This window comes from Dermacentor andersoni, chromosome 9 (assembly GCF_023375885.2).
Source record: "Dermacentor andersoni chromosome 9, qqDerAnde1_hic_scaffold, whole genome shotgun sequence".
Classification (NCBI taxonomy): domain Eukaryota; kingdom Metazoa; phylum Arthropoda; class Arachnida; order Ixodida; family Ixodidae; genus Dermacentor; species Dermacentor andersoni.
Window position 1 is genome coordinate 7,735,045 of NC_092822.1, and position 25,153 is coordinate 7,760,197.

The following is a 25,153-nucleotide window of genomic DNA, read 5'->3' on the forward strand; positions in this document are numbered from 1 at the left end:
ACGGCGACAACGAGCTCACTCGATGCTCGCCTAGACTGGTGATCTTTTTGGACCCGATAGTTTTCCGTGTCGTCTACTTCCTTCCAATGATATGCTTGGGGATTCGAGATGCGGCTGGCATCAGCAATGTTTTGTAATATATTTGAAACAGAACAGCGCGCTTTTGACGGGGACAAGGAGGGAGACACGACACGGACGAGCGCTGACTTGCAACTGAAGTTTATAGCTTGGAACGAAGAATATATAACAGCTCCAACCAACAGGAAAAACCAAAAAACATACATATATTCACAGTCAATCATACATGCCGCACTGAACAAGGGAGATAACTGTAATCATCATATCCCCCCTCCCCCGCTAAAAATGCCAGTTCCTTGGACGTAATCGATAAGATAGCTTCAATCATCAAACAGATCGTCTGGTAAAGCCTGGTTATACCAAGCAGCTGCTAGTGTCAGTGTCAGAAACTATCCTCAGTAGTTTGAGCAAAAACAGAAAAGGACAACGCGTAGATTCGATGACAGGAAAGGCAAAAGAAAAAACCACTGTAGTGCCTTATATTCATCTGTCTCCCATAGAATAAAAAAGATAGCTAACAGAGCATGTGTCAAAGTAGTTTTCTCGGCTCCAGATGAGCTTGGGAAGATGTGCAAAGTGGTTAATACCGATTTCATACCAAGAGAATGCAACATCAAACATGAAAATCAATTCGTCTCTTGTAAATAGGGAGTTGTCTACGCCATTACCTTGTCATGTGGCAGGCTTTATGTCGGTCAAATGGGGAGATGCCTTAATGAACGCCTGAAGGAGCACAACAACAATGTGCATAACAATGTAAAAGGGAATCTTGGCATCCACTGTTGAGACTGCGACAGCAAGGCCTGCCACCCTGACTTCACTCGAACACAAGTTTTAAGTAAACAAAGTAACCAACTAACGCGTGAAATCATCGAAGCAGCGCACATCGCCTGGTCAAAAGACGCATGCGTCAGTAGCCCCTCCTTATCGATTACGTCCAAGGAACTGGCATGTTTAGCGGGGGAGGGGGGGGATATGATGATTACAGTTATCTCCCTTGTTCATTGCGGCATGTATGATTGACTGTGAATATATGAATGTTTTTTGGTTTCTCCTGTTGGTTGGAGCTGTTATATATTCTTCGTTCCAAGCAATAAACTTCAGTTGCAAGTCATCGCTCGTCCGTGTCGTGTCTCCCTCCTTGTCCCCGTCAAAACCGCGCTGTTCTGTTTCAAGTATGGCTTACCAACTCGCCCAAACGTCCGTTTTTGCAATGTTGAGCAGCTGCGCACGTTGTTGCCCCTCTCGCTTAGATACCTGCTTGTTTGTCACATGCGCGCGTACTTCTTCCCTCAGGAAAGCGGGTTCACGTAGGTTGCACACGTATATACAGTGCATGAAACAAGCTTGTTTCCGTGCTTGACTTGGCACGGATCTACACGTTGCCTTGCACAGGCGTGACAAAATGTCGGGAGCTAAAACACTACTCGACATGTCCGCCTTTTCACCGACCCTTTGAGCATGTGCGACAGGTCGCGCATATATGAAATAACGGACAACTTTTTTTTTGTGACCTCCTACATCCGGCCTATCATGTTCACCTTGATTCACGCTTTTTATATCTTTCACGAGACATTCCGAGGTGGTTGGTTTTAGCAGAGACCAGTCGTGCAACATTAGAACATTTCTAGCGCGTCAAGTACGGCACATGGAACCAATCGGTGTGCGATCCGCCAAACGGCTATTCGTACCACCAGCCATCAACAGGTTCCAACAATGGCAGCAGCCATCTGTCCGACGCGCTGTACACGTCGTATCGTATGCCTCGATGTATGACATCTCTCCTGCTTTCAGAGCGAAACAGATTTGCGCAGTAACTACACTTCATGACTAGTTGTGCCAACAACCGCACCCAATAGGTTCTCAACAGATTTCGCTCGATTCCAACACAGGGTGTCTACCAGGTTGATTTTTCCCCGAGTTTTCCAGGTTTTCGCTGAGTGCATTTGCAAAATTCCCTGAATGACACAGAACTTATTTTTATGTCAAGACGGGCTGACACCATGTCGCCCAATGCTGTCACTATCTAGTAAGCATCTCAAAAAAAAAAAACTTAATCCAGTTTTAATAGTAAGGAGCAGTGTTTATTTTATTCAAAAATGAAACAGAAGGGACGGGTTAGCAAAATGCACAGCGAATAAAACATCTTCAAAAATAATGGTGTTACCGATTGCAAGACCAGTCGAACATTCTCAAATACGAATAAAAATGAGATGCATACGGAAGCAAATATTTCCGAATATGAGCTATTTCTCTCAATTGATAGCAAACTCATTAGTATGAGACCCAAACTTTGTCACAAGTTAGATTCTCTCTTAACAGCTGGCAAGTCAACCTCAACTGTCCTGAGACTCCTGACATACTCTCAGCCTGCGCACAACGCTTCAGTGTTGCATTTCACTGCTTTAAAGAGTTTATGTTGGTTTGGATGAGGGACACCTGCATCTCGGCGTCAGCCAACACTGCTTTTTGAGCTCGAGCTCCTTCTAAGAAGCGGTAGCACACTTCCTTTCCCATTCATTCCTCAGTGCGTCGGTGCTTCCTGTTCTCGTCTTTCTTCTGCCACGAGTTCGCCTCACGGACCATTTGAAGTATCCTCACGGTCAGTTGTACAGTCAACGTCCGACTTCCTATAGGGGCCGTGAAAACGTGCGAAAAATCTGGCAGTTCGAAAAAATGAGTGCATGTCTTTTACTGCCCTTAAATGCTCAAATCGCTACAGGCACATCCGAAAACGCTCTGAAAGCCTGTCAGTACACTTATTAGGCATATTGGTGCTCGTACTGTGACAGGAGATGGCGGGTGCGCGCGTATATAATTGAGGAATACATACTGTGTCCCGTGACAATTGCACCTTTCCACGCTTGTTAAGCTTCACTGCAACACTTTCACGTATGCTTCGCCGCGTAACAATACTGTATTAAGGTGAAGCTGACTTTCGAAAACCGGCATTATGTAACGTGTTGTGCTTTTCTCACGTCGAAGCCAATCCCAAGAACCATAAAGAGGGAGTTGGCGCCATTGCTGACAGGGGCGAATTCTTTCAAGCAAAACACGGCACCGAACGGCAAGAAGCTCAATAGCGAACGCCGAAACAGCTATGCCTATCGTTGCCCAATGGTGGCTACGGCTGGCAGCGGATCTGCGTGCGAGAGTGCCGTTCGAGGTGGCGAGATAATCAAAATGGTGGCGGTGGTGTCTTTGATTAGTGCCGTTTGGTACCTGCACTCACGGCAAAAAGTCCGGAAAATCGGACTGCGAAGAATTCTTGCACCCGAAATTTCAGACGTTGTTTACATTGACTCTGTGGTGCCGCGAAGCTGTCCGAATTGTCGGACGTCCAAAAAGTCGGTCGTTGACTGTACACCGGCAACACCTCCAGCCGACTACACGGCGTCAAAGACGATTCGTTGCGATTCATCTGTTACTTGAGCCAGCATTCCCGCGACTTTCGTTCCCTTTCAATAAAGTTACAGCTAATTTTCCCTGATAGAAGTGCAGATTCCCTGAGTTTTCCCTGAGTATTTCCAGACTATTTAATATCCCTGAGAATTGCCGGTTTTTCCGGCTGGTAGACACCCTGCAACAGTACAGGCGTAGCCATCTTTTCGTTGCGTCGTCTGACAGATGTCACCACCCGTAGCACTGCTGTTGTCGGATACGTATCGGCTAGTATGCACACTCGACTGAAGTTGGATGCCGAAGACGGGCAGTGGCACGGCAAGTCTTTCTCAACACAAGTTCAACATTCACGCGACACGAGGCTCACCGCGAGTGCGTCGGGTACTGCGATCGTGGCGACACCACCACGGCCGATCTCCTCGCACTGGTGGCAGAAGCACAGGAACAGCGTGTCCAGCGTCATCTCGTACACCGAGAGGAAGCAGTGCGCCACCAGGAACGAGCCCAGGGCTCCCGCAGTCAGGGGAACCCACTGGCCCCAGAGCAGGTGGCCCACCTTGTCCTGAAAGCAGGAAAGGAACCGCTTGGCCCCGACGCCCCACGTGAATGATATACATTTCGGCACGAGGGCATAGACCACTTCCGCCGCCTGCGCGCTTTTGCTGTCCGAACGCAGCCAAGTAGACCGCCTTAACTGCGCCTCATGGACGACGGTGATCCACCAAAGAACACAAGTCCCGGCACCAACGGGGAGACATGTTACGGGACCCCGTCGCAAGCTTTCAATCCCACGGTTGCCACAGTGCACGGCATTACAGTGTGCGCAGAAAGTACGGTGGCCTATTGGAGAGCGACTGCAATAATTTTCCGGAAGGATGAAGTTAGGCCATTGCAACGTCCTTAAATTTCTCGCCCCCTTAACGCTAGTTTTTCATCCCTCTACTTTGCGACGCAGTACCCCGTACAGGTAAAGAATGGCCAAAATGAGGCAGTGGCTTCGAAGCACGCTGTGTCTGCATTCACCGAGAAACACGGATTGCACAGTGGTATGCGCCCAGTGGCTGCGATCGCACCTGAGTGAGCTTTTGTCCAGCGAGCGTGGTGCCGACGACTACGGCAGCCTTGGCCAGCAGCAGCACGAAGTCGCCGACGCAGTTGACGGTCGCCACGCGCAGGGCGTTGCGCGAAAGCAGCTGCCAGGCCTCGCGCGCCGCCCGGCACAGGCTGTGACCGCGGGCCGCTGCGACGCGGGAAGTGTGTGATGCTTGCCATCATTCTACTACGGGAGTTACACATGCGCAGTGCGTGCACGCGTAAGCGGGCGTACGCCGTGTGTACAGCCTCTCGCATTTACGACTAGATAAGCTGGCGCCTCCGTGGGCGTGACGTGGTACGAGGGATCACGTGGACGCGTCGGCGGCTTCCGCAGCGCCGAAGCGAGCTGAAAACGAAGTCCCACCTGCGCTGCGGTTCTGATTAGGTGGAAAGGTTTTCCCGCTTCGGGTGTGTGCTTGAAAACTTGCAAGCCCTATAATCGGTAGTGACTGCCTTTGAAGGCGTCCAACATAGCAGGCTACTGACAGGTGCCGCAGTGCCGGACGTACACAACAGAACCCGGTGTAAGCCTTCACACGCACCCGCTGGACAAGATGCGTGAAGCTTGGATCGCGAAACTTAGATCCGGCAAGCAGTCATCGGCTACAACTCGGGTGTGCAGCAAGCACTTCTGCGAGATAGATAGATAGAATAAACTTTATTGTCCAACGGATAAGGTGATCTACCCACCCCCCGACACGCAGGTCAGGGGGCGAGTGCCGCCGCCTCAGATGCAGGCTGGGAGGTCTTGGGTCCCAGCAGCCTCTTCAGCCAGTTAGACGAGCCGGAGCTAGAGCTCAGAGTCCGAGCTGCGCAGCAGGGTCTCCCAGGTGTCTCTAATACCTATTTTGTGCGTTCCCCCGGGAGAGTACGGACATTCCCATATTATGTGGTCGAGGGTCCCTCTCGCCCCACAAAGATTACACCTGTCGCTCCTGGTCTCGGGGAACATGTGGTTCGCCATAACCGGGTGCGGATACGTATAAGTTTGTAGTCGTCTCCACGCGATTGCTTGTCTGTTGTTTAATTTTAGGTCTGGCGGGGATACCAGTCTACGAGCCAATCTATAATGCTGCGTGATCTCTCCATATTTTAGGATGCGCTCTCCGCTCCCTCGGTCATCGAGGGGCACCGTAGCGGCTCGGCGGTAGAGATCTCCAGCCAGCTCGTGGGCCGCCTCGTTGCCGGGGACGGCTTCATGCGCCGGAGTCCAAATTAGTTGAATTTTTCTCTCTAACTTTCTCTGGCCTAGGATTCTGGCCGCTAAGAGCGAGATCCTTCCCTTGCTAAAATTTTGTATGGCAGTTTTGCTGTCACTGATCACAAATTTCGCGTCCGTTCCAGCGCAAGCTAATGCGATCGCAATTTCCTCGGCAACTTCTATGTTGCGCCCGCGCAGGGTGACCGCGGTCACGGGAATACCCCGGCCGCTGACGGCCGTTGCCACTGTAAAACTGCCGCTACCTCCCGCCGCGTCTACATAGGCCACCTCATGTTCCGAAATTTTACCGAATCTAATTTTTAATGCTTCGGCTCGTTTATGCCTCCTGTCTTTGCTATGTTCCGGGCTCATGTTTTTTGGCAAGGGGGGGGGGGGGGGGGGATAATCAGATTTTTTCTCACTTCCCTATCTACTTCCACCTTTTGGGTGGGACCTCTGTCCAGATTTATTCCAACTTTGGCCAATATGGCTCTTCCTGTCCTCGTGGTGCTAAGTCTCTCAATTTGAGAGGTTCGCACCGCTTCCGCCAGTTCTGCCCATGTGTTGTGCACTCCTAGAGCCATCAGTCTCTCTGTGGATGTGCACATGGGCAGTCCCAGCGCTCCTTTTACGCATTTTCTCATTAGAGAATCAATCTTTTCTCTTTCCACCACTTTCAAATCGAGATATGGCGTTGCGTAGCTCACCCGGCTGAATATGTACGCCTGCATTAATTTAATCAAATTTTTCTCCTTCCCTCTTCCCCAGTGCAGAGTAGCAGACTAGAGCGCACTAGCTTAGGTCGACCTCTGTCTTTCCTATCAATAAATTCTATTCATATATATATTCTCCTTTAACCCTCGGCCTTTGCTGGCCACCCGCCTAATTAGGCTCAGGGTCTGTATTGCGTGATTCTGCAGCCTTTTGACGGTCTCGCCATTGTGGCCGTGTGACGTACTGGAGAATCAGGCCCAAGATTCTAATTTGATCGACTATTGGTACCTCCTTACCCGCCATTTAAATTTTGATCTCCGACGGTGCCTTGCACCTTAAGTGTTTCGGATTGTATATAAACAATTCTGATTTCTGCGGCGAGCATGCTAGGCCTCTCTCGGCCGCATAATCGACTATGATGTCGGTGGCGGCCTGGAGCAGGCTTTCGACGGCTGAATCACTTCGCCGGTTGACCCAGAGGGTGATATCATCCGCATATATACTAAAGTTTAATCCCTCGAGCTTTGCCAATTGCTCGGGGAGTTTTCTCATGGCCACGTTGAAGAGTAGGGGAGACAGCACTGATCCCTGGGGCGTACCCTTACTCCCTAGCTCAATTGTGGGGGATTCCAGCGTTTGGAACCTCATGCAGGCAGTTCTTCCCGTCAGGAAGTCCCTGATGTATCGATATGTCCTGGTACCTACATTAATCTTGTTCAGCCCTTCCAGGACCGCCTCATGCTTTACGTTGTCAAAAGCCTTCGTGAGGTCCAGTCCCACAATTGCTTTTGCATCTTTAGACCTTCGGTCTATTATATCATGTTTGATTTGGAGCATGACGTCCTGCGTACACAAGTGAGGTCGGAACGCGACCATCTCATGTGGCCACAGATCGCCCTGCTCCATGAAGCCCATCAGTCTGGTCTGGACGACGTGCTCCATCAATTTCCCCACGCATGAAGTTAAGGAAACTGGCCGTAAGTTTTCCAATTGCGGAGGCTTCCCGGGTTTCGGTATTAAAATAATGCTTGCCGTCTTCCACTGTTGTGGGAGCTCGCCTTTATCCCAACATTCCTGCATGTACTCCGTTAGATAACTAATGGAATCATCGTCTAAGTTCCTGAGCATTTTGTTCGTTGCCCCGTCAGGGCCCAGTGCCGACTTCGTTCTGAGTCTTACAATCTCTGCCCTCACTTCCGCTTCTGTGGTGGGGGCGTCCAACGCCTCGTTAGGCGCTCCACCATAGTCGGGAAGTGGAGTTCGCGATGTTTCTCCCACGAACGTCTCAAGTGATTTCTTCATGAAATAATCACCGTTCCCTACGAACGCGTGCCTAGCTTTTACCAATCTTGTACCGGATTGAGTCTTCCGAGCTTGCGGGGTCCAACAAGTGCCGGAGGATGTTCCACGTCTTGGAGAGGTTCATGCTCCCCTCCATCTCGTCACACTTGTTGGCCCACTTTGGTCTATGAACTTGTTGATGCTAGATACTGGCAAGTTCAATGGAATGGCAAGGGAACGGTATAAAGCGCATTAAAAAGGAATGGCACATGCTCATTCTCGTGTAGCACCAAACAATGAAATGTACTGGACAAAGAAAAAAGAAAGCAGTGGGTGGGAGCTCGCCTTTATCCCAACATTCCTGCATGTACTCCGTTAGATAACTAATGGAATCATCGTCTAAGTTCCTGAGCAATTGCTCGCTGGGAAAACCGATAAACATACAGTGCGGCGCAACTTGCGAAATAATTATATTTAAACGTCCAATACTTCAGAAGAAGAAAAAAAAACGATCGAATCGTCGCGACGGCACATCTATAGTCGCCGTCGTAGGCGTAGAAGTCCCTAGCTATAACGAAATTATTTTTTTAGCAGCTCTGACAGTATCCACGCAAGAATGAATGGTTGCTTGTGTACTGCGGCCTAAAGCTCACGGCAGCGCGGTGCGAAAGTGAAACATTGTGCGCGGACATATATGCAGACGCGCAGTCGGTCACCGCGTACCCGTGCGATCGCTGCATTGAGGCTTCGTTCTGTTGTGCTCCATTAGGGTTGGTTACACAGATAGACCACTATAAGAACATTTTCAAATAGTTCGCTCTCTGCGAATGCCGACCTTTCACGCAAGAAGCCGGTTCGAGAGACTCCATCGCGGCGACCGCGCGTAGTTGGCGTTTTGACAGTAAAAAACTTCGTTTCGAGGGTACCTACAGAAATGTCCAAACCTATGAGGAGCGCGCCGCGTGATCCTTCATACTACGTAAGCGAGGCGATTCTGACAGATGGCGACTCCGTAAGTCCTCGCCCCCAATACTGCAGTAACTCGAGACCGCGCTAGGGCACCGTAAGACCGCAAGCCATGTCAGCACTTTACGGTGGCAATAATCTGCGACACGTATCCGGCAGTAGCACGCGCACAAAGCTTCTCCAGTGCGAGCGTCGTTGGGTGTGCGCCGTTCCCTTCGGAAGGAAACGCTCGGTGCGCGCGTGGCGCGTGCGGATGACTTTGTTTTTGTTATCGTTCTTTTTTTATTTCCTGGCGCATACGCAGGCTGCAGTAATACAAAAGGAAAATGAAACGCCCATCGGCAGATATCGCACATCGTAGCCGCGCACATGTTTCTCTTTACCCCGGTTCCGTTTCATCTTTCATTACTACTGCTACTACTACTACTTGCAATATGCACGATCAGACACACTATGCTAGGGCGTACGTGGTCTTGAAGGGAACAGCCCAGCAGGCGACACCCGCACTACTTTGTGCGCCTGCGCGTATATATACTACACTGCGGGTCTCGCAGATCGCGGCGCTGATGTATATCGTGCGGTCGACGCTCGCGCGATACAGTTGAAAATGCGGGAGGCTGTACGTGAACAGTGACACGTACGGCCCGTTTAGTGCAATGCTGTCGTTGTGAACGCAAACGCAGGAAATGCGGATCTCTTCGTTCGCCACTCGGTTCGTTTATTCGACGGCGTCGGGAGCGGCGAGAGCATGACCCACCGAGCATGACGAAGGCGTTCCTGTTGAGGAACCTGAGCGCCGCGACGCAGCCGCCGCACGGATCGAGGCAGCAGCAGCAGTGGGCTCCGGGCTTGCGGCACCGGCGGCCGGCGATCCTGCAGGCGAGCCTCAGCACGCGCGCCACGGCCACTAGCAGCGAGCCCAGCAGCACGGAGCCCAGGTGGTAGCGCACCAGCCGCCACAGGCTCGCGCACTGCGCCCACCGGCGGGCTGCCGCCGGCCTGCGAAGAGGAGGCTCTCGTCGACGTTCATGCGTCTCTGATGCGCGCTCGCAAACCGTGGTGCACCGACGGGAATTGACTTTCGTCGGTGACGAGATTTCTCTTTAATCGGGCAGTGCGCGTATGTGTGCTTTCTTTATGCCAGGACCGGTCTACATCGGGGCAAAGTCGGCGTGCTCGAGCTCTGCACGCAGTCTGTATAAAGTGCGCTCTGAGCTCGTTATTCCAAGTGTTCCACTTATCGTTTTACGCGATGACGTTATAAACGCTCGTTGCCGAGGCCAGCGCTCGGGCGTGCGAGCATCACTTTGCAAATGTTCGCCCCCGAATTGCGGCGCCAAGAGCATCGCACGCGTAATGCGAAGGCGCGGGTTCGTATCCCACCTGCGGCCAGTTGTTTTTTCATCCACTTTCGTTTCCGTATTTATTCATACTTTCTTTATTTCAATTAAGAAGTGCGGCTAATTTCCCCAATGCTGTCGATGGCGTCGTTGTTTCTTCGTTTCTTATGATGACTTATAAAAATCGGGCCCCTCGGTTTCCTTTCTTCTTGCTCCTATATAGGGTGTCCCAGATAATTTTAGCCAGTGCTTAAATATATGCGAATGCCACGTAGCTGGACAAAACCGAGCTAACGTTGTTTGCCGTCGCTCGGCGATACTCAAATTTTTCATTCCGTCTGATTACACAATTAGTCTTAATTTATCAACTTCTCACTTATTATATTGAAATCTAAAGTGTCAATAAGAAAATTGTAGATCGTGAAAGACTGCCGATACGGCCTTCTGTTGCTCGATACGTGCTATACAACATTGTTTCCTGAGCTGAAAGAAGCCCGCGAACGCGCGCAGAGTGCCTCGAGCGGCAATTTCGCGTGCATTTCTTTCGCGCTCCGAAAAACACTTTTATATAGCACGTATTGTGCAACAGAAATCTGTATCGGCAGTTTTTCATGTCACTGAACAATATTCTCATTGTCACTTTTCATCTAACTATAATATTCTAGAAGTTGATTAATTAATACTAATTATATAATTAGGTGGAATGAAAAAGATCTTGAGTATCTCCAAGCGACGGCAAACATTACCTTGGTTCTGTCCAGCTACGTGGCATTCGCATATTTTTAAGCTCTGGCTATAGTTAGCTGGGACACCCTGTATATATACAATACTCGTACTCGTATAACGTCGCTTTGGCACGTAAAACCCTAGAATATCGTGTGTGTGGGTGTGTGGGTGGGTGATTGGCTTTACGTGCCAAAACATCTCACGATTATGAGGCAAACCGCGTGGTGACTGACTCCGCATTAATTTTGACCAGCTGGGGGTAAAGTGCACCCAGTGGGCGGTATACTATACAGGCGTTTTTTGCATTTCGCCCCCATCGAAGTGTGGCGGCCGGCATTTGATCCGGCGACCTCGGACTTTGCAGCGCAACTGCGTAAGAGGGTATTCTACAACGCTCCTACGGCTCCACTCCTCGAGAAAGTGGGCAGCAGCTCCGCCAATCGACGGAAGAGGTCACTGGGTCTCATTGACGGTCCAACTGCAATGCTCGAGAAGCGTCGGAAGAGTGGACGAAGAGTAGAGGGTTGTTTGTTTGATACCTGTAAAAGTACCAATCGGCCGCGGCGCCTGCCACCACGACTTCTTGGCAGCTGACGGCCAGTTGGAGCAACCAACCCACGACCAGGGCCAGGTACCAGGGCCCGAGACGAAGCAGCGAGTCCCGTTTCAGCAGCACCGTCACGTGACCGCCGCTGTCGTCGTCTGCGCCCCTGGCGACCGCCGCGTCGCCCGCCGTGAGCAGCACGAGCATCGCCGCCGCGCCGGCCACCGCCGTCGCCGCGCAGAAGCACAGCGTCTGCGGCAAGAGTCGCCAGGCGCGCTCGTCGTTGCTGCTTCGGTGTATATACGAGCCTCGGCGTATTCGCATGCTAACCAAATCTGTTGTTGCCGCAGCTAACGGGGGCCATACATAAAGTTCGGACACCGTGGTTGTATGCGAAGGTTCCTAAATGGTATTGCATCCCCGATTACTCGGCATAATCTTATCATTCACTTTTCACCTGTGGGTAAGCGACAAGCGTCGGTAGCTAAACAGTGTCGCAGTGCCACCTTCAGAGTTGGTGGCTGCTCGTCTTGGTGACGAAAAACAAGACGGACGCGGTGGGAGGTGGTGGCTACACGTGCAGGCGGGTTCAGCCGGACAAGCCGGTGGTTGCTTCACACACTGCGCGTCTCTTACGCAAGCAAAAATCGCCGCGAGTCTCGAGAACCGGTGCTATAGCATAGATGCAAGAGTCCGATGTGTCTCGCAGGAAAGAAGTATACGAGCTGTGGTTGATCAGCCGTTCCGGAAGCTAAACGCATATGAAAGGCCTTTCTTTCGCACGTCGTGTGTGTGTGTGTGTGTGTGTGTGTGTGTATATATATATATATATATATATATATATATATATATATATATATATATATATATATATATATATATATATATAATATCTTTGTTGTTGTTGTTAAGATGCACAATAGTGTTTTTTGCATCCCACTCAATATTCGTGCAATGTGCAGCGATATACTTCAGTAGGACGTTCTTGAGGGTTAGTTGGTTCGCTGTCCTCGTTTTTTGCGCAGTTTTAACCTACGTTCAATGTGCAGCGATGTGAACGAGCATGCCAGGTGGTCGACCAGGCGATAACATCACCAGTTTATCGTTTCGCACTCTTTGAGTGTCCCCTGTCATTCATCCACGTGTATCCAGTGACGTCCCTTCAGGGCACTGATATCGCGGAACTGTGGCCGCTGCCATATATATATATATATATATATATATATACAGCAGCAGCCTCGCTGCTGCTGTACCTCATGTTCTACGCTGTAACACGTATCCATCCAGTGATAACGTATATTGGTTGTTGAAACGGCGTATACGGCTCACCTCCGCGGGGACGTTTCGATAGCGCGGCACAGATCCGCACGTGTGACTGCGTCTGCGGGCAACGTACCCAGGCGGGCTGCAGCAGCAGACCAGGCATGGCGGTCAGCGCCTTTCCAGCCTCCCCGAACAGAGCCGTGACCTGGAAACGAGGTGCTACTGTCACGTATGCGGACTTGCCCCACGGCTCTGAAGGCACAACAGAGTGTTTGGAAGATCTTGGAGAGGCTAAACATAGCGGTCATCGTGTATTTGCGCAAATTTCTACACGAACGGAAGAAGGTCTTGCGAGCTGCCGGTGCACTTTTTTTCTTTCTTTTTTGACAGCGAAGCCACATGTGATTGCGACTACGTGCGGCGGAGCTAGAACGTCCGCTCCAACAGTCATTTCCAAATGTAGGCATCAATAATTGAATGACCAATAAACCCAAAGACATGAAATGCGGAGGCAATATGGGGTATTTTAAAAGTGATGTCTAGAAAAAGGCGGAAGTATGTGTAATTATTAGACGCATTGTAAGCAATTACCGAATTTTCGTTAAGTGCACTATGATTTTTTTTGTATGTTATCGTATGAAACATCTCGTCGTGCTAAAAATATTCGGAATATCAAACTTAACAGAAATAACTTGTGCTTTAAGAGGAACGTGCCGGAGTTGCTTTGGTGTCCTGTAGGAAATGTTTGAACTTTTGTTAATTGTGCCCCTTTGCGATGCTAGCCGGGGGGGGGGGGGGGGGGGGATAAAACGTTTGCTGTTCGTGAACCCACGGTAGGGAATGTGGTTGTTATCCGGTATTGAAAGATGCTCAGATCATCTTCAAGAGTAATTAACCAGCTAATCCGTGATATGCCAGAGGCCCACTGCGTAAAAAAAAGAGGAGATAACTGCGTCAGTCAACCCTCGGTCTTTCTACATGATAAGGAATTTAGCTTTCTTGATAGTTTTTTTTTTAATTTATAACGTTGCCTTCGAAAGCTTTAACCCGTGATCGTTGACAGGCATGCGCAACTCTTCTAATCTGTTCTTTTTTTTTTGGTGCATATATTCGTTTCCTTTCAATATTTTTTTCAGTTGTGAGTAAGCGCCTCGTCATGTCTTCTCTTCGTTCTTTGTGCGATTTTGCAGCTTGAAGACGTAAACCAGCTAGCCCAGTTCTCCGTTCTTTTACAATAATCAGTCATCATGAGCAGCAGTGATTATCGGTGTAATGCATAGGAATTGGAATAGGGTGCTGGGTTGATACTCCACCATGTTGACAAGCGTACATCTTTTTTCTTTTTCTGTTATCGCTTGGCGCAAGGCGCGCTTGCACGCATCGAAACATTCCCCGGCGAAGAGTCTTCGTGCAGCGAGACTGCGTGCGCGAAGGGAATCGCGGTGGACAACGTGCTCGCGAGCACCACCGATGACGCACGATATGGTACGCACGATAACTATGGCTGAAGCGTCCGACACGCGCGTCAGATTCCGATGATCGACGAGTGTGCTCGCCGCTGTCGATGTGTTGCTAAGTCTTGGCGAGCACAAGTTCGCCCAACAAGAAGTGAAATTCTTAAGTCTCGCATCGTCACGACAGTACGACGCTAATCGTCCCACTTGTGGTTGGGCTACAGGGCGGCTGCACCCTCTCCACCATGTCACCCCTGGATCGCGGCGGCACATGTTAGCGCGCCGTCGGCAACGGGGCGGACAATTATCGGCAAGGAAGGCACGCGTGTGGATTAAGTCAGCGGTGTGTCTATGTGTGTAATTTGTCCGCGTGTGCTAACAGCATTGCATTTTCCTTCTACATTTGTCGGCATAAGCCTTCTGAAAAGAGTCCGCTAGGGAGTGTAGAGATAGGCAAAAGCAAATATTGTTCTTCCCAATAAGCTTGCTCATCGCCAATCTGTATACTTTGTCTAGTCGAAATGACGAGTATATAAGAACGCAAAGTGTAACTTCACCAACTGGCGTCCATAGACAACACTGTTTAAATTCATATTGAAATGAGGCGACGATTCCACACGATGAGGTCCGTAGACTGGACAGAAGGACAATGTCACTTTCTGTCAGCCGTGTGCATAATATTTTGCGAAGAGGTGCGTATAGCTGCAGCCGCAGTGAGGGACTTACCAGCTGTATTCGCTTGCGTAGCACTAGCACCGTGAGCATCAACAGCACCTGCGTGCGACAGCGAAAACAATCGAAGAGGCAGCAAGGAAACGTCAACAGCGACAAGGCATTGGGTGGACGCGGAAGTACGGCCGCTGTCAATCAACTTGCTTTTCGTTCGTTGTACGCCCTGTGAAGAGAGCTAGCTTCAACCAATGACAAAACACCGACAGCCAGCTATTCAAAAACTGGACAGACAGCAATGTTTTTGTGGACGTCGGTTGAGCGCAGCGTGACGCAATGAAGCTGCACGGGAAGTTGGAGCATGGCATCCGAGATCAGGTGACAATAAAACGGAAGCCCCATCTCGGAGGCCATACTTAGAGATCCGGGACACCAACACTGATTCCGTCCGTAAAACTGGGCGACGAGGTGTTTACGTTTGTCTTTACATCACCCAGACGATGTTCACCCTTCTAAAAGTTAGTTTATTAAGTCTGTCGACTGTCTGTAGAGTTTAAGTAGACTACCTTGCCTTTTTGTCTACACGAATTATGCTGTCTCTTGACCGAAGTTGCTATCGTTTCTTTTCTTTTTCTTTTTTGTGTGTATATAAAGTATCTGTAAAGTATCTAAATAGGCTGCTTGTTGGTCTGCACACAGAAGTCGGCACAAATTGCAAGACCACAAATACACAAGGCCTGTGTGTATAGACTTTCTGTACACGTTATAGTAAACCATCTGTGGGCTGTTCAGATTTTTTGTGAGGGTAGCTACACGGTTAGCTTGTTTCTTCAGACTGCCTCTTCAAGAAATATCTATGTAGCCGACAAATTTAGACGCAGATTTCTCTCGAACGTTAGAAGTGAGCGATCATTGTATCGGTCAACATACAAGCCTATAGCCTGCGTGTTATCGTCACGAAGAAATCACGCAGTTCTTCGCACTGTAATTGCGCGAAAGAGAGAGGTGGACTGTGAGGAGTAGAACGTTAACCGGGAAAGCGTGGCATTTGGCTACCACGCACAAGTGAAGGAGAAAGAGGAACTGGACCAGAGCGAAGTTCCCTGAACACATGCACGCACAAGGAAGAAGTCATGTGCTCAAAGGACACCACTCATTAAATAAAGGTGCCTTCAGAGCTCCGTGCGCATGTATAGTACTGCGGGTGCGAATAAAGAAGACCTGTGCTAGACAAGGTGTGCCGACAGCGATCGCTTAATACTGCGGAGTCCTGTCCACTTCAACGGGCACGTTCAGGGTTGTTTCCAGTGTATCACACGCTCGTGTCTTCGTGCAATCAACGCTTGTCGATTCTAATGCCCCAACCACTGGCGCTCTCCATCAAAGCAGCGTTAAGCCTTCGACATCTTGTTCACTTGCCTCGATTTAATTGGCTACCTCTCAAGGATAATTGTGATTTGGACGCAAAATGTATATCATTTAAAACGTCCGCTGAAACCAAAGTGGCAAGTCATGCTTGTTTCTTTAATTTTTTAAAAATTTCCTTCTTTCCCCCTTCAGATTCGATCATGTGGCCTCCAACTTCTAAGACCTATCCCTTTCAGATTAGCGCGTAGGCGAGTACATTTACGCTGGCAAACCGCTCTGCCGAAGGAAGTATTTTTTTGCCGCAAATTAAGAGGATGCTTTAGCTCGGACCATGGCTCGGGCCCAACTCCGACGCGGCCTATTCAGGTACATGTAAAACGCAAAATAACCCCTGGACCGATTTTAATGAAATTTGTTGCATTTGAAATACAAAGTTACATTTTAGTGACTCTTGGAAGCGGAATTTCAATTTAGAGCCTGAACTTTGTTAAAAAGGTTTTCAAAAATCCGAAAGTTCGAAAAAAAAATACAGAAGCACGCAGTCTACAAATTAAGAGCTCTCCATCAAGAACAGATATCGCGATTCTGTAAACGGCGTCCATTAGATCATTCAAAGCGGACAAAGTAAATTTGTCAATTTATATATTACGTGATTTTTTTCATGTTGCGTACAAGGGTTCTGCAAAAGCTGTATTTCCGTATTACTAATTTTTTGAGATTCACGTGTGACATATCAATTTTGTCCGCTTTAGATGTACTATCAGATACAATTCACAGAATTGTGATGTCATCGTTCATTGCTGAGTTAGAGTTGTAAAATTCATAGTTTAGTTTTCTGAAGATTTTCGATTTTTGCAAATCTTTAATAAAAACGAATGACGACCTAAAGAAAATTTGAGACCAACAGCCACTAGATCTCAAGTTTCTATTCTTTTAAATGCAACAAACCTCGTCAAGTATGGCGCAGTGGTTTCCGAGAAAAGCGAATTCTGCTTTTCATGTATTTACGTCGATAGGGGCGCCCGAGAAGGCGACGGCAGGGGCGGCCGCCGTCTGTGTTTCCTCCTGAAATCAAGGGTGCGACGTAAATTCGTCTCGTCGGGATCCCCCGTAGTCAAACGCGAAGCGGACGCCGACGAAAAAGAAAAGAACGTTGTAAAAATATAAATCAAGACGTTTCGGGTCCAATACGGGTGCCCTGTTCGCAACGAAAGGGGAAACGATTATGCGCGCATGAACAGATGGCGCGGGCACAAACGGAAGGAAGGCTGCCGTCAGTGCGGTTCGGCGTGGAATCAGTAGCCTGGATTGGTAAGGACTCGAGATGCACACGCGAGGTTAGATTACTTTCAGTGGCTAGCACATGCTCCCCACCTCAGTCACTATCATGTGCTCCTGTTACAGAATGCTCGGCAAGAGCGTTAGAAGACACGTTTTCTTGTTATTGGGATAGCGATTGTATGAACACTCCAGGCGCATGTTTTGCCGTCGCCGTGAGGTTCCGCATAAAGTCCAACGGCGATAACGCCGTAATGCTGTGTATGAAAGCACGCAAGGGAAGCCAACGATCGCGGCTCAATGTGGCGCGCGAAGGCGAAAGGGAAGAGCAGTCGCCCAAAACGCCGTTGGTGGGATGGAAGGATTAATTACTAATGACTGACTAATGTTCTAGTGGTAACTTTCTCGGTAGCATATTCACGTAACTACCTCCGCTGTGTACGCTGTCGCCTCTGAAACGTAAGAAACTCCAGAAGCTGGCTCCTCCGTGGTTGCTCAGTGGCTATGGTGTTGGGCTGCTGAGCACAAGGTCGCGGGATCGAATCCCGGCCACGGCGGCCGCATTTCGATGGGGGCGAAATGCGAAAACACCCGTGTGCTTAGATTTAGGTGCACGTTAAAGAACCCCAGGTGGTCAAAATTTCCGGAGTCCTCCACTACAGCGTGCCTCATAATCAGAAAGTGGTTTTGGCACGTAAAACCCCATAATTTAATTTTTTTCTTCTAATGACCAATCATGCGGGGAAGCCAATTATAAAAGCCTTTACTACATTTTGTTTCACCACGGCAATGCGTGCTGACAAATTGAAAATCTCGTTGACATTCGCATAAAAACAGGCTATCATCTGATCGCTTGCAGAATATTTCAAGGTTATACTGGAAGCGACGCGTTACCTTTGCTTGCGAGTTGGCTCGCAGAAATCGGCACCTATGTGGAAGGTTTTACGCACTGTGAGCACCGAAAGACACCAACATTCACTTTCACTTTAATTTTACATTGGAGTGGAAGCTGGGCACCTGTCTTAAGTTAAGAACTCCGCAGTATAGCAGACGACACTCTGGAGTGGAGATGCGCGCGGCATTGGTGCGGCTTCCGTTCGCGCGAACGTGATTTTGTTCGGCTCTCTGTATACCAGTAGTTGCTGTCCTTGTATCGCCTATTTCTATTTCAGTTCGTTCATTAATACCGTCAGCGCAGCGTAACACTTACAGGAGGTGCAGAGCTCATCACAAAACTGAAGGAGAAAATAATGTCGCTGACAAAGCATCTTTCATGCAATTTACCTTAGTCGGAAAACAAATGTTTTTAAAAGGAAAATGTACCAAGCATTCCGCACCGACGCAGAATAAAGTGTACACTTGAACTAAAAGGGAAGAGAAGCGGCGCAATGTCCGTAGACTGAATCGAAGAAAACGCCTGTGCCGGAGCACGACGGCAACATGCGGGAGGGCGTACCTTGCGACGCACTGCTGGAGACTTTCGCGCCAGGGTACTTTTGACCACACTCATGGCAAATGTTTCTCGCAAACCCAAGCCCGTCATCGCAGCCGTTTTGATTTGACAGACGCGCAGCGGGTCTCTCACCATGGCCGTGGTTCCCGCGACGGCAGCTACCAGCCAGGCTCCCGCGTTCGGCTGTGCGCTACGCCGCCTCGCATTCCACGAGAACCTGGGTGAACGTGCGTAGGGGAGGAGGCAGGTGGGTACACTTCCGAAGTGGAGAGGCACTTCGTGGCAGGGAAACCCTTTCCTTCGTTCGTTCGTTCGTTCGTTCTCGCAGCCGGCGCCTTGTGGTTGAGCGCCTGCGTCGGCTGCAGCAACTGGTGGGTTCTAAACCCAGCTGTCGCCGTTGTACACAAGCCGTCCTGCGGCCCTCTATTTTATACGTTGCATATTGCAATCACTCAGTTCAGCCCTTGGGCGCGGCCGCGCAGCCACCATTGGGGGTATGAGCCATCATAGTGGCTCATACCCCTGCACTAGAGTTTTATGCGTTGCATATTGCAATCACTGAGTTCAGCCCTTGGGCGCGGCCGGGCAGCCACCATTGACCTTTAGCGCAACCACGTGACGTGACGTCACGACAGCCGGAGGAAAAGCTGGGCCCCAACTCGCGCGCAATATGCAACGCATTCTTGGCTTAACCAAGCTAAGCCTGGCCATTTTTTCTGTTTTAGCCAAGAGCCGTCGCGCAGAAATGGCGAACGCGTCCAGCGAACGCCCCTGAACTCGTGGACGAGACGGCTGGGGAATAGTTTTTCACGTGCAGTCGCCATATTTCCCATGTTCACTTTGGCCTTGTCTACAAGCTATTTTCGTGGCATGCACTACTTTACCCCCGTGAGCTATGGTTGCTATGTGCCGGCCCATGGTCTCCGAGATTGCGCACGAAAATATCGAAGGCCGTAGCCTACCGAGCGTAGTTCATTACTTCTCCGCATTATTACACACTAACGTCGCTGCTGTCAGTGTATTGAAACGTCCGCAGAAGAAAGGATACCGTTACGTGCTGTCTTTTTAAACATTACCGGAGCGTACGACAACGTTAACCGCAACATTTTGTGGGATATTCTGGACAGAGAAGACTTACGGAACGACTGAATACAACATTTGATAGATATTTACCTAAAAATACGTTTTGCGTTGAATGGGAAGGGACGAGGAGCAGGGACCAATATACTAAGACAAGGATGTCCTTTATCCCCGCGGTTGTTTATGATGTACATGGTGAGGATGGAAAAGGCGCTAGAAGGAGTCGGGTTTAATCTCTCACACAGACAGGCGGGCGCGACAGAACGGCAGTTTCCAGGTTTGTCTTGTGTGGACGGCATTGTGTTGCTCGCTGACAGGCAACGTGTACGCAATTTCTGGCTAGTGTCCGCGGACAGGTAGGTGAGAATTCAGGGTTTATATTTAGCGTTGAAAAATCAGGTTTCGTCGTATTAAATGAAAACAGTGAGCAGACACTGTCAATACTGGGCCAGGAAATACCCCGGGTAAAGGAATACCAATACCTGCCTGTTTATGGATAAGCGAAGGCAATGGATATATAGGAAACACGGGAAAAAAGAATAATAGCAAAGAGGAACAGGAAATGCTGCCGTAATGAAACACAGAACGCTGTAGGGATACAATCGGTACGAGGTGCTCCGGAGTATGTGGAAAGGTGTTCCACGACCTGATTTGGAAATGCGATTGCAGTCAGAGGTACAATCGGGACTCGATGACAACCAAAGGTCAGTAGGACGCCTCCCATTTGGCGCTCATGGGAAAACTATGAAACCGTAAGGGTGGCATGGGCTGGACAAATTTTGAAGTGAGGGAAGCTGTGAGTAAAATAGATTGCCAAGAACGACTGAGGAATGTGGAAGAAAGTAAATGGGCGGGGAGAGTGTTCAGGTATTTGTACAGGAAAAACATTGATTCACAGTGGAGGAAATGAAGTTGGAAGCTTACCAGCAAGTATGCGACCGGTATTGTAAACAGCATGGCAACAAAGAAAGTTAGACGCTGTAATGACGAGTAAAGTCATAGAGGCTGAGAAAATCTCTTGGTTGGCAGCAATGGAAAAGAAACCTGCTATGAGTAACTACCTCAGAGGTAAAAACGAAATCAGGGAAGGATCAATTTATAATAAATCAAAGGGAGGCTCTTTACTTTTCGAAGCGAGACCAGGATTGTCGCGCGAGTCGAGGCACTTTTGCGTGTATCCGCGGGCTTCTTTCACCCTCGGAAATACACTTTTATAAGCACGTATTGAGGAACAGAAAGCTACATATCGGGAGTTTCTCATGACCTACAATTTTCTTATTGAAACTTTTCATTTAACTATAACAATTTAGAAGTTGATTAATTAAGACTAATTATTTAATTAGGCGGAATGCCAAAAATAATCTGCGTATCTCCAAGCGAAGACACACAACATTGCCTTGCAGATACGTGGTACCCGTGTGTATTGCTACGGAACAGTAATTGCGATGACGAAGAGGCGAGCAGTGTGAAGACGACGATTAGAGGCTAGCGCGGGCTGTTGCCTCGTGGCCCAGTGCGGCGTATTTTCTTGTAAATATACTTGTGTATAGCTTTTCGTCTGCATCTTCCTACGTAACAATATTTAAATTTTGGTGTGTTGTAGTTGGGACGCTCTGTACATAACGCAATCATATGAGAACGGATGGATGTTAGGATTATAATCATGGGAGCAATCATACACGTGAGAAATAAGAGGCCCAATGATGGGACATTGTGGCGCACCAGACTCTACAACCTCTAAATAACAGTTATGGTCATTAGCATAAACAAATTGTGAGCGAATAATTAGAGAGCATTCTATCCATTTCAAAACATTAGAATCGAAGTTTAAATGCTGAAGCTCGTGAAGTAGAAGTTCATGACTTACTTTGTCGGATGCTTCGAAAACTTTTAAAATATTCAATCACTAATAGAATATTTGTCTAAAGCGCGACGTAGTTTATGAGTCAAAGAGATCAGTTGCGTCTCGCATGAAAGTGATTTTCGAAAATCGTGCTGCGCTGAAGCGAAAGCCCAACTCGACTCGAGGAAGTTAAGTAGGTGCGGGAACATTACGTGCTCCGTAGCTGCGACGTACCAGAGGTAGAACGTCCCTCCGACGCATCCCAGGGACACCGCCATCAGGAGGAACCACACGAGTAGGGCCACGCAGTAGCGCAGCAGAAGCAGTGCCGCCACGCTGAGCCCTGAACGAGAGCCGCCGCGTATAGTAGGTTCGAGCACGTATAGATCAATCTTAATTACACGCATGCATGCGTACATGCGTGTGGACGAAGTAGTTCTTCAGATCCGGGGTATAATAAATTGAAAGGCGTGCAGGCGCACGTAAAAAAGGCAAAAAACAAACATTTAGTTGAGACGTTTCGGCCGCAGTCCTGCCTCCATCAAGAGTGCGAGTGCAAGCACCCAGAGTTCAATTCGTAACATTTCTCTATAAGAGTGAAAAACAATATTAAAGAAAGAGAGGGAGCATAGATAGCCTATGACTACAAACACTTGCATATTCATAGTAGCCGTGTAGAACACTGCATAGAGAAGCAATCCCGTGCAGCCAAGCTCTTCGTTTCAAGCGGATATGCACTAAAAAGCGGACTTTGCATCGAACTGCGAACAACTCCGTAACAACGTACTAGGCCAACGTTATCCTCCCTCTGTTATCGGCGACGCAATTCAAAGAGCGGGCAATCTCGATCGTCATGCGCTCATCAAGAGCAAACCAGCTCCTCCAGATTGATGGACTAACCTTATCCTTGGGTATTCATTCGGCGTCAACGCCTGGCATAAATCGCATCCTCCGCAAACATCGTGCCCCACGCTTGTACAGAGAATGCACCAAGTTGTCTCCGTGAACCTCCGCGGGTATAGAGACGGGCCACCAACCTCGGAGATGTCACGTGCCTCCAAATTAACTCGGCTGAACTATAGGGTGGTTGCTTGGGCTAGTTGGTAATTCATGATCAAAAATAACGTACAGCGCGAAGGACAAGGACTGCGATATACGACATACACAGCGCTGTGTATGTCGTATATCGCAGTCCTTGTCCTTCGCGCTGACTTCAGAGGCTGCGCACCGTGCGGAAAACTGCGGTGCAAGCTCTGCCCATGCACGATGAGCATCGCTAACGTTGTTGTTGTAGCCTGCCACACGTGCGGCTCCTACCCACGATGGGGGATTGGCCAAGAAATGGGTGGATTGTTCCCAATTAATATGGAGCATAAATTTGCAGACGGCACAGCGTCCTCATTTTTATTTGCAATCCAAAGGGATTACAATTGCGACCCTTGTAGCGTATACTTCCTGGAATGCACCATTTGCCAGGCACGATACACCGGACAAGCGGAAACCTTCTTTTAGCCGACGCTTCACTAATGACAAATCGCATGTAAAATCTATACCCTAGCTCCCCCTCTACAAACATGTGAACATACTAGGCCACCCTTTCGAAAAATTTAAGGCCACTATTTCGAAACCAGGATTCTCCACTCACTACGACAGATAAGCTTGCGAGTCATTTCTAATCCACAAATTCAGCACACTTTCTAGGGAAAATAGTGAAAGCATATAGGTAGGCTGACGTGTATGCCCAAGTAGCAAGAACCACGTTTCCAAGATTTCCTACATGTGCCATCATTAACGAATATTTTTCCTGTCTGTATTATGCGCCTCCTAACGGTTATATATTATATATAATATATAGCATGTTTATGACGCTATATGTACATTTTCGCATAATTTATTAGAGATTCCTCTCGCCCGTCTGTTGACGTTTATTACTTTGTGATATAATTTTTCATTAATCTTTTATTTTGATTTTTTACACACGTAGACATTGAACAAAACACAGTTAGCATGTAAACTCAAACAACGCAATGGAATGCAGTTCGCGCAACTCGGAGGCTAGTGGAGGTCACCGTATGGGTGTGATGTAACGAAGTCTTCGCGGTCTCGCAAAGGTTGCACTAACTTCAAACAAAGAATTAAGAGAAGCTCTCTTCTGGCAGCTGCGACCCCTCGCGTGCTGTACGCTAGCATGTGACCCCCCCCCTCTCCTGCATTCCGCTAGCTTGTCACTGAATACATGCGTGTGTTGCCACTGAATGCAGCATGCTTGCTTGAGTCCATGCACGCGTGTTCGCGACGCTACTGAATGTGCGCGTGTTTGTAGTCATGGGGCATGTCTACGCGCTTCCTCTTTTCTCGCTTCGCTCTTGCAGAGAAAATGCATCAACTGAGCCGTGGGTGCGTGCGATCGCACTCTTGACCAAGGCCGTTCCATGGCCAAAACGTGGAAATTAAATGGTTTGCTTTTTTGCGTGCACCTGCACTTCTTTCGATGTATAGTGTGAGCTATTAATTAGACAAGACAGGAGCGGCTATGGTCAGGAAAGTCAGGGAGGATTCGCGATGCAAGCTTCGATAGAAAAACAAAAAGAAGACGCTAGGACGAATAAATGAAAGACATGCGACAAGGGGGCCATCATACGAGCGAACAAATGCGCTAACAAGCCAGCAAAGGACATAGAAACCACGGACGACAAACCACTACAAATAATTGAGTTTCTAATGTGAAACTCCTTTCCTTTTGAGGAAAGGAGTTTCTGCGTGCTGAGCCGCGCCTAAGCACAAGTGCATTATCAAAGCACGCGCTCTGTACTGCCCCCTCTCTTTTTTGGTTAGATTCTGCCTCCCCACGTCCCACCTCTAGAAACTGTGTTGCAGCAAAAGCAACAGCACCAATTAGCCCGACTCCCTTTTTTATTTACGCTAAGCTGCTTCTAAAATTCCCTAGTACAGTATACTGTAGAGTTTTAGAACAGGTACGGGCAAAACGTTTCAGGCTCCCAAAAGACTGCGTCGCCGCCACTGCGCATGCGCGAAATGCAAATAGCGCTTGGGCTTCGCGTCGGCCTCGGTCGCTATATTTCTGATAGACTCGGTTGCCCCAAAGTTGTTTCCACAGCCGCCAGCGAACATGGCGGTATACCCAGTCGTAGCAGCGGTTTTCCAGCGAGTTGCCTGAGCAACTCGTGACATTCCCAAGCAACGAGTGATAATAATAACGTACTTATTTTCATATCTTACGTAAAAGAACAACGACTGATCAATTACCTAGTGTTATTTATATCGATTGTGCATTCTGAGAGCTCGCAGACCAGAAACAGGAAAGCGTTGCTGTCGCTGGTCGAACTGACAGAAGTCAACCATTGCGAACCAGCTGATATTGAAGTGATAGCTTCCTT

At 48.8% G+C, this 25,153-nt stretch overlaps 1 protein-coding gene and 1 long non-coding RNA gene across 4 annotated transcripts in view; one reads left to right on the plus strand and one right to left on the minus strand.

The window, feature by feature from the left end:
* The window catches only part of LOC126527455 (choline transporter-like protein 1), a 108,140-nt gene that overhangs the window by 39,259 nt on the left and 43,728 nt on the right, over nt 1–25,153 (minus strand). For 2 of the 3 annotated variants that reach the window (XM_055068469.2, XM_055068468.2), the window contains exons 8-15: nt 21,990–22,098; nt 18,965–19,049; nt 14,791–14,838; nt 12,744–12,815; nt 11,343–11,599; nt 9,495–9,736; nt 4,554–4,720; nt 3,848–4,042 (exon numbers count right to left, since the gene is read on the minus strand). In XM_055068469.2, coding sequence (XP_054924444.1) covers nt 3,848–4,042; nt 4,554–4,720; nt 9,495–9,736; nt 11,343–11,599; nt 12,744–12,815; nt 14,791–14,838; nt 18,965–19,049; nt 21,990–22,098 — 1,175 coding nt within the window. The remainder of the gene's footprint in view (nt 1–3,847; nt 4,043–4,553; nt 4,721–9,494; nt 9,737–11,342; nt 11,600–12,743; nt 12,816–14,790; nt 14,839–18,964; nt 19,050–21,989; nt 22,099–25,153) is intronic. The other variant, XM_055068471.2, reaches the window with a different exon arrangement.
* LOC129383747 (uncharacterized) overlaps nt 1–25,153 on the plus strand; it is a 103,392-nt gene that overhangs the window by 5,657 nt on the left and 72,582 nt on the right. The gene's annotated exons all lie outside the window — the stretch shown is intronic.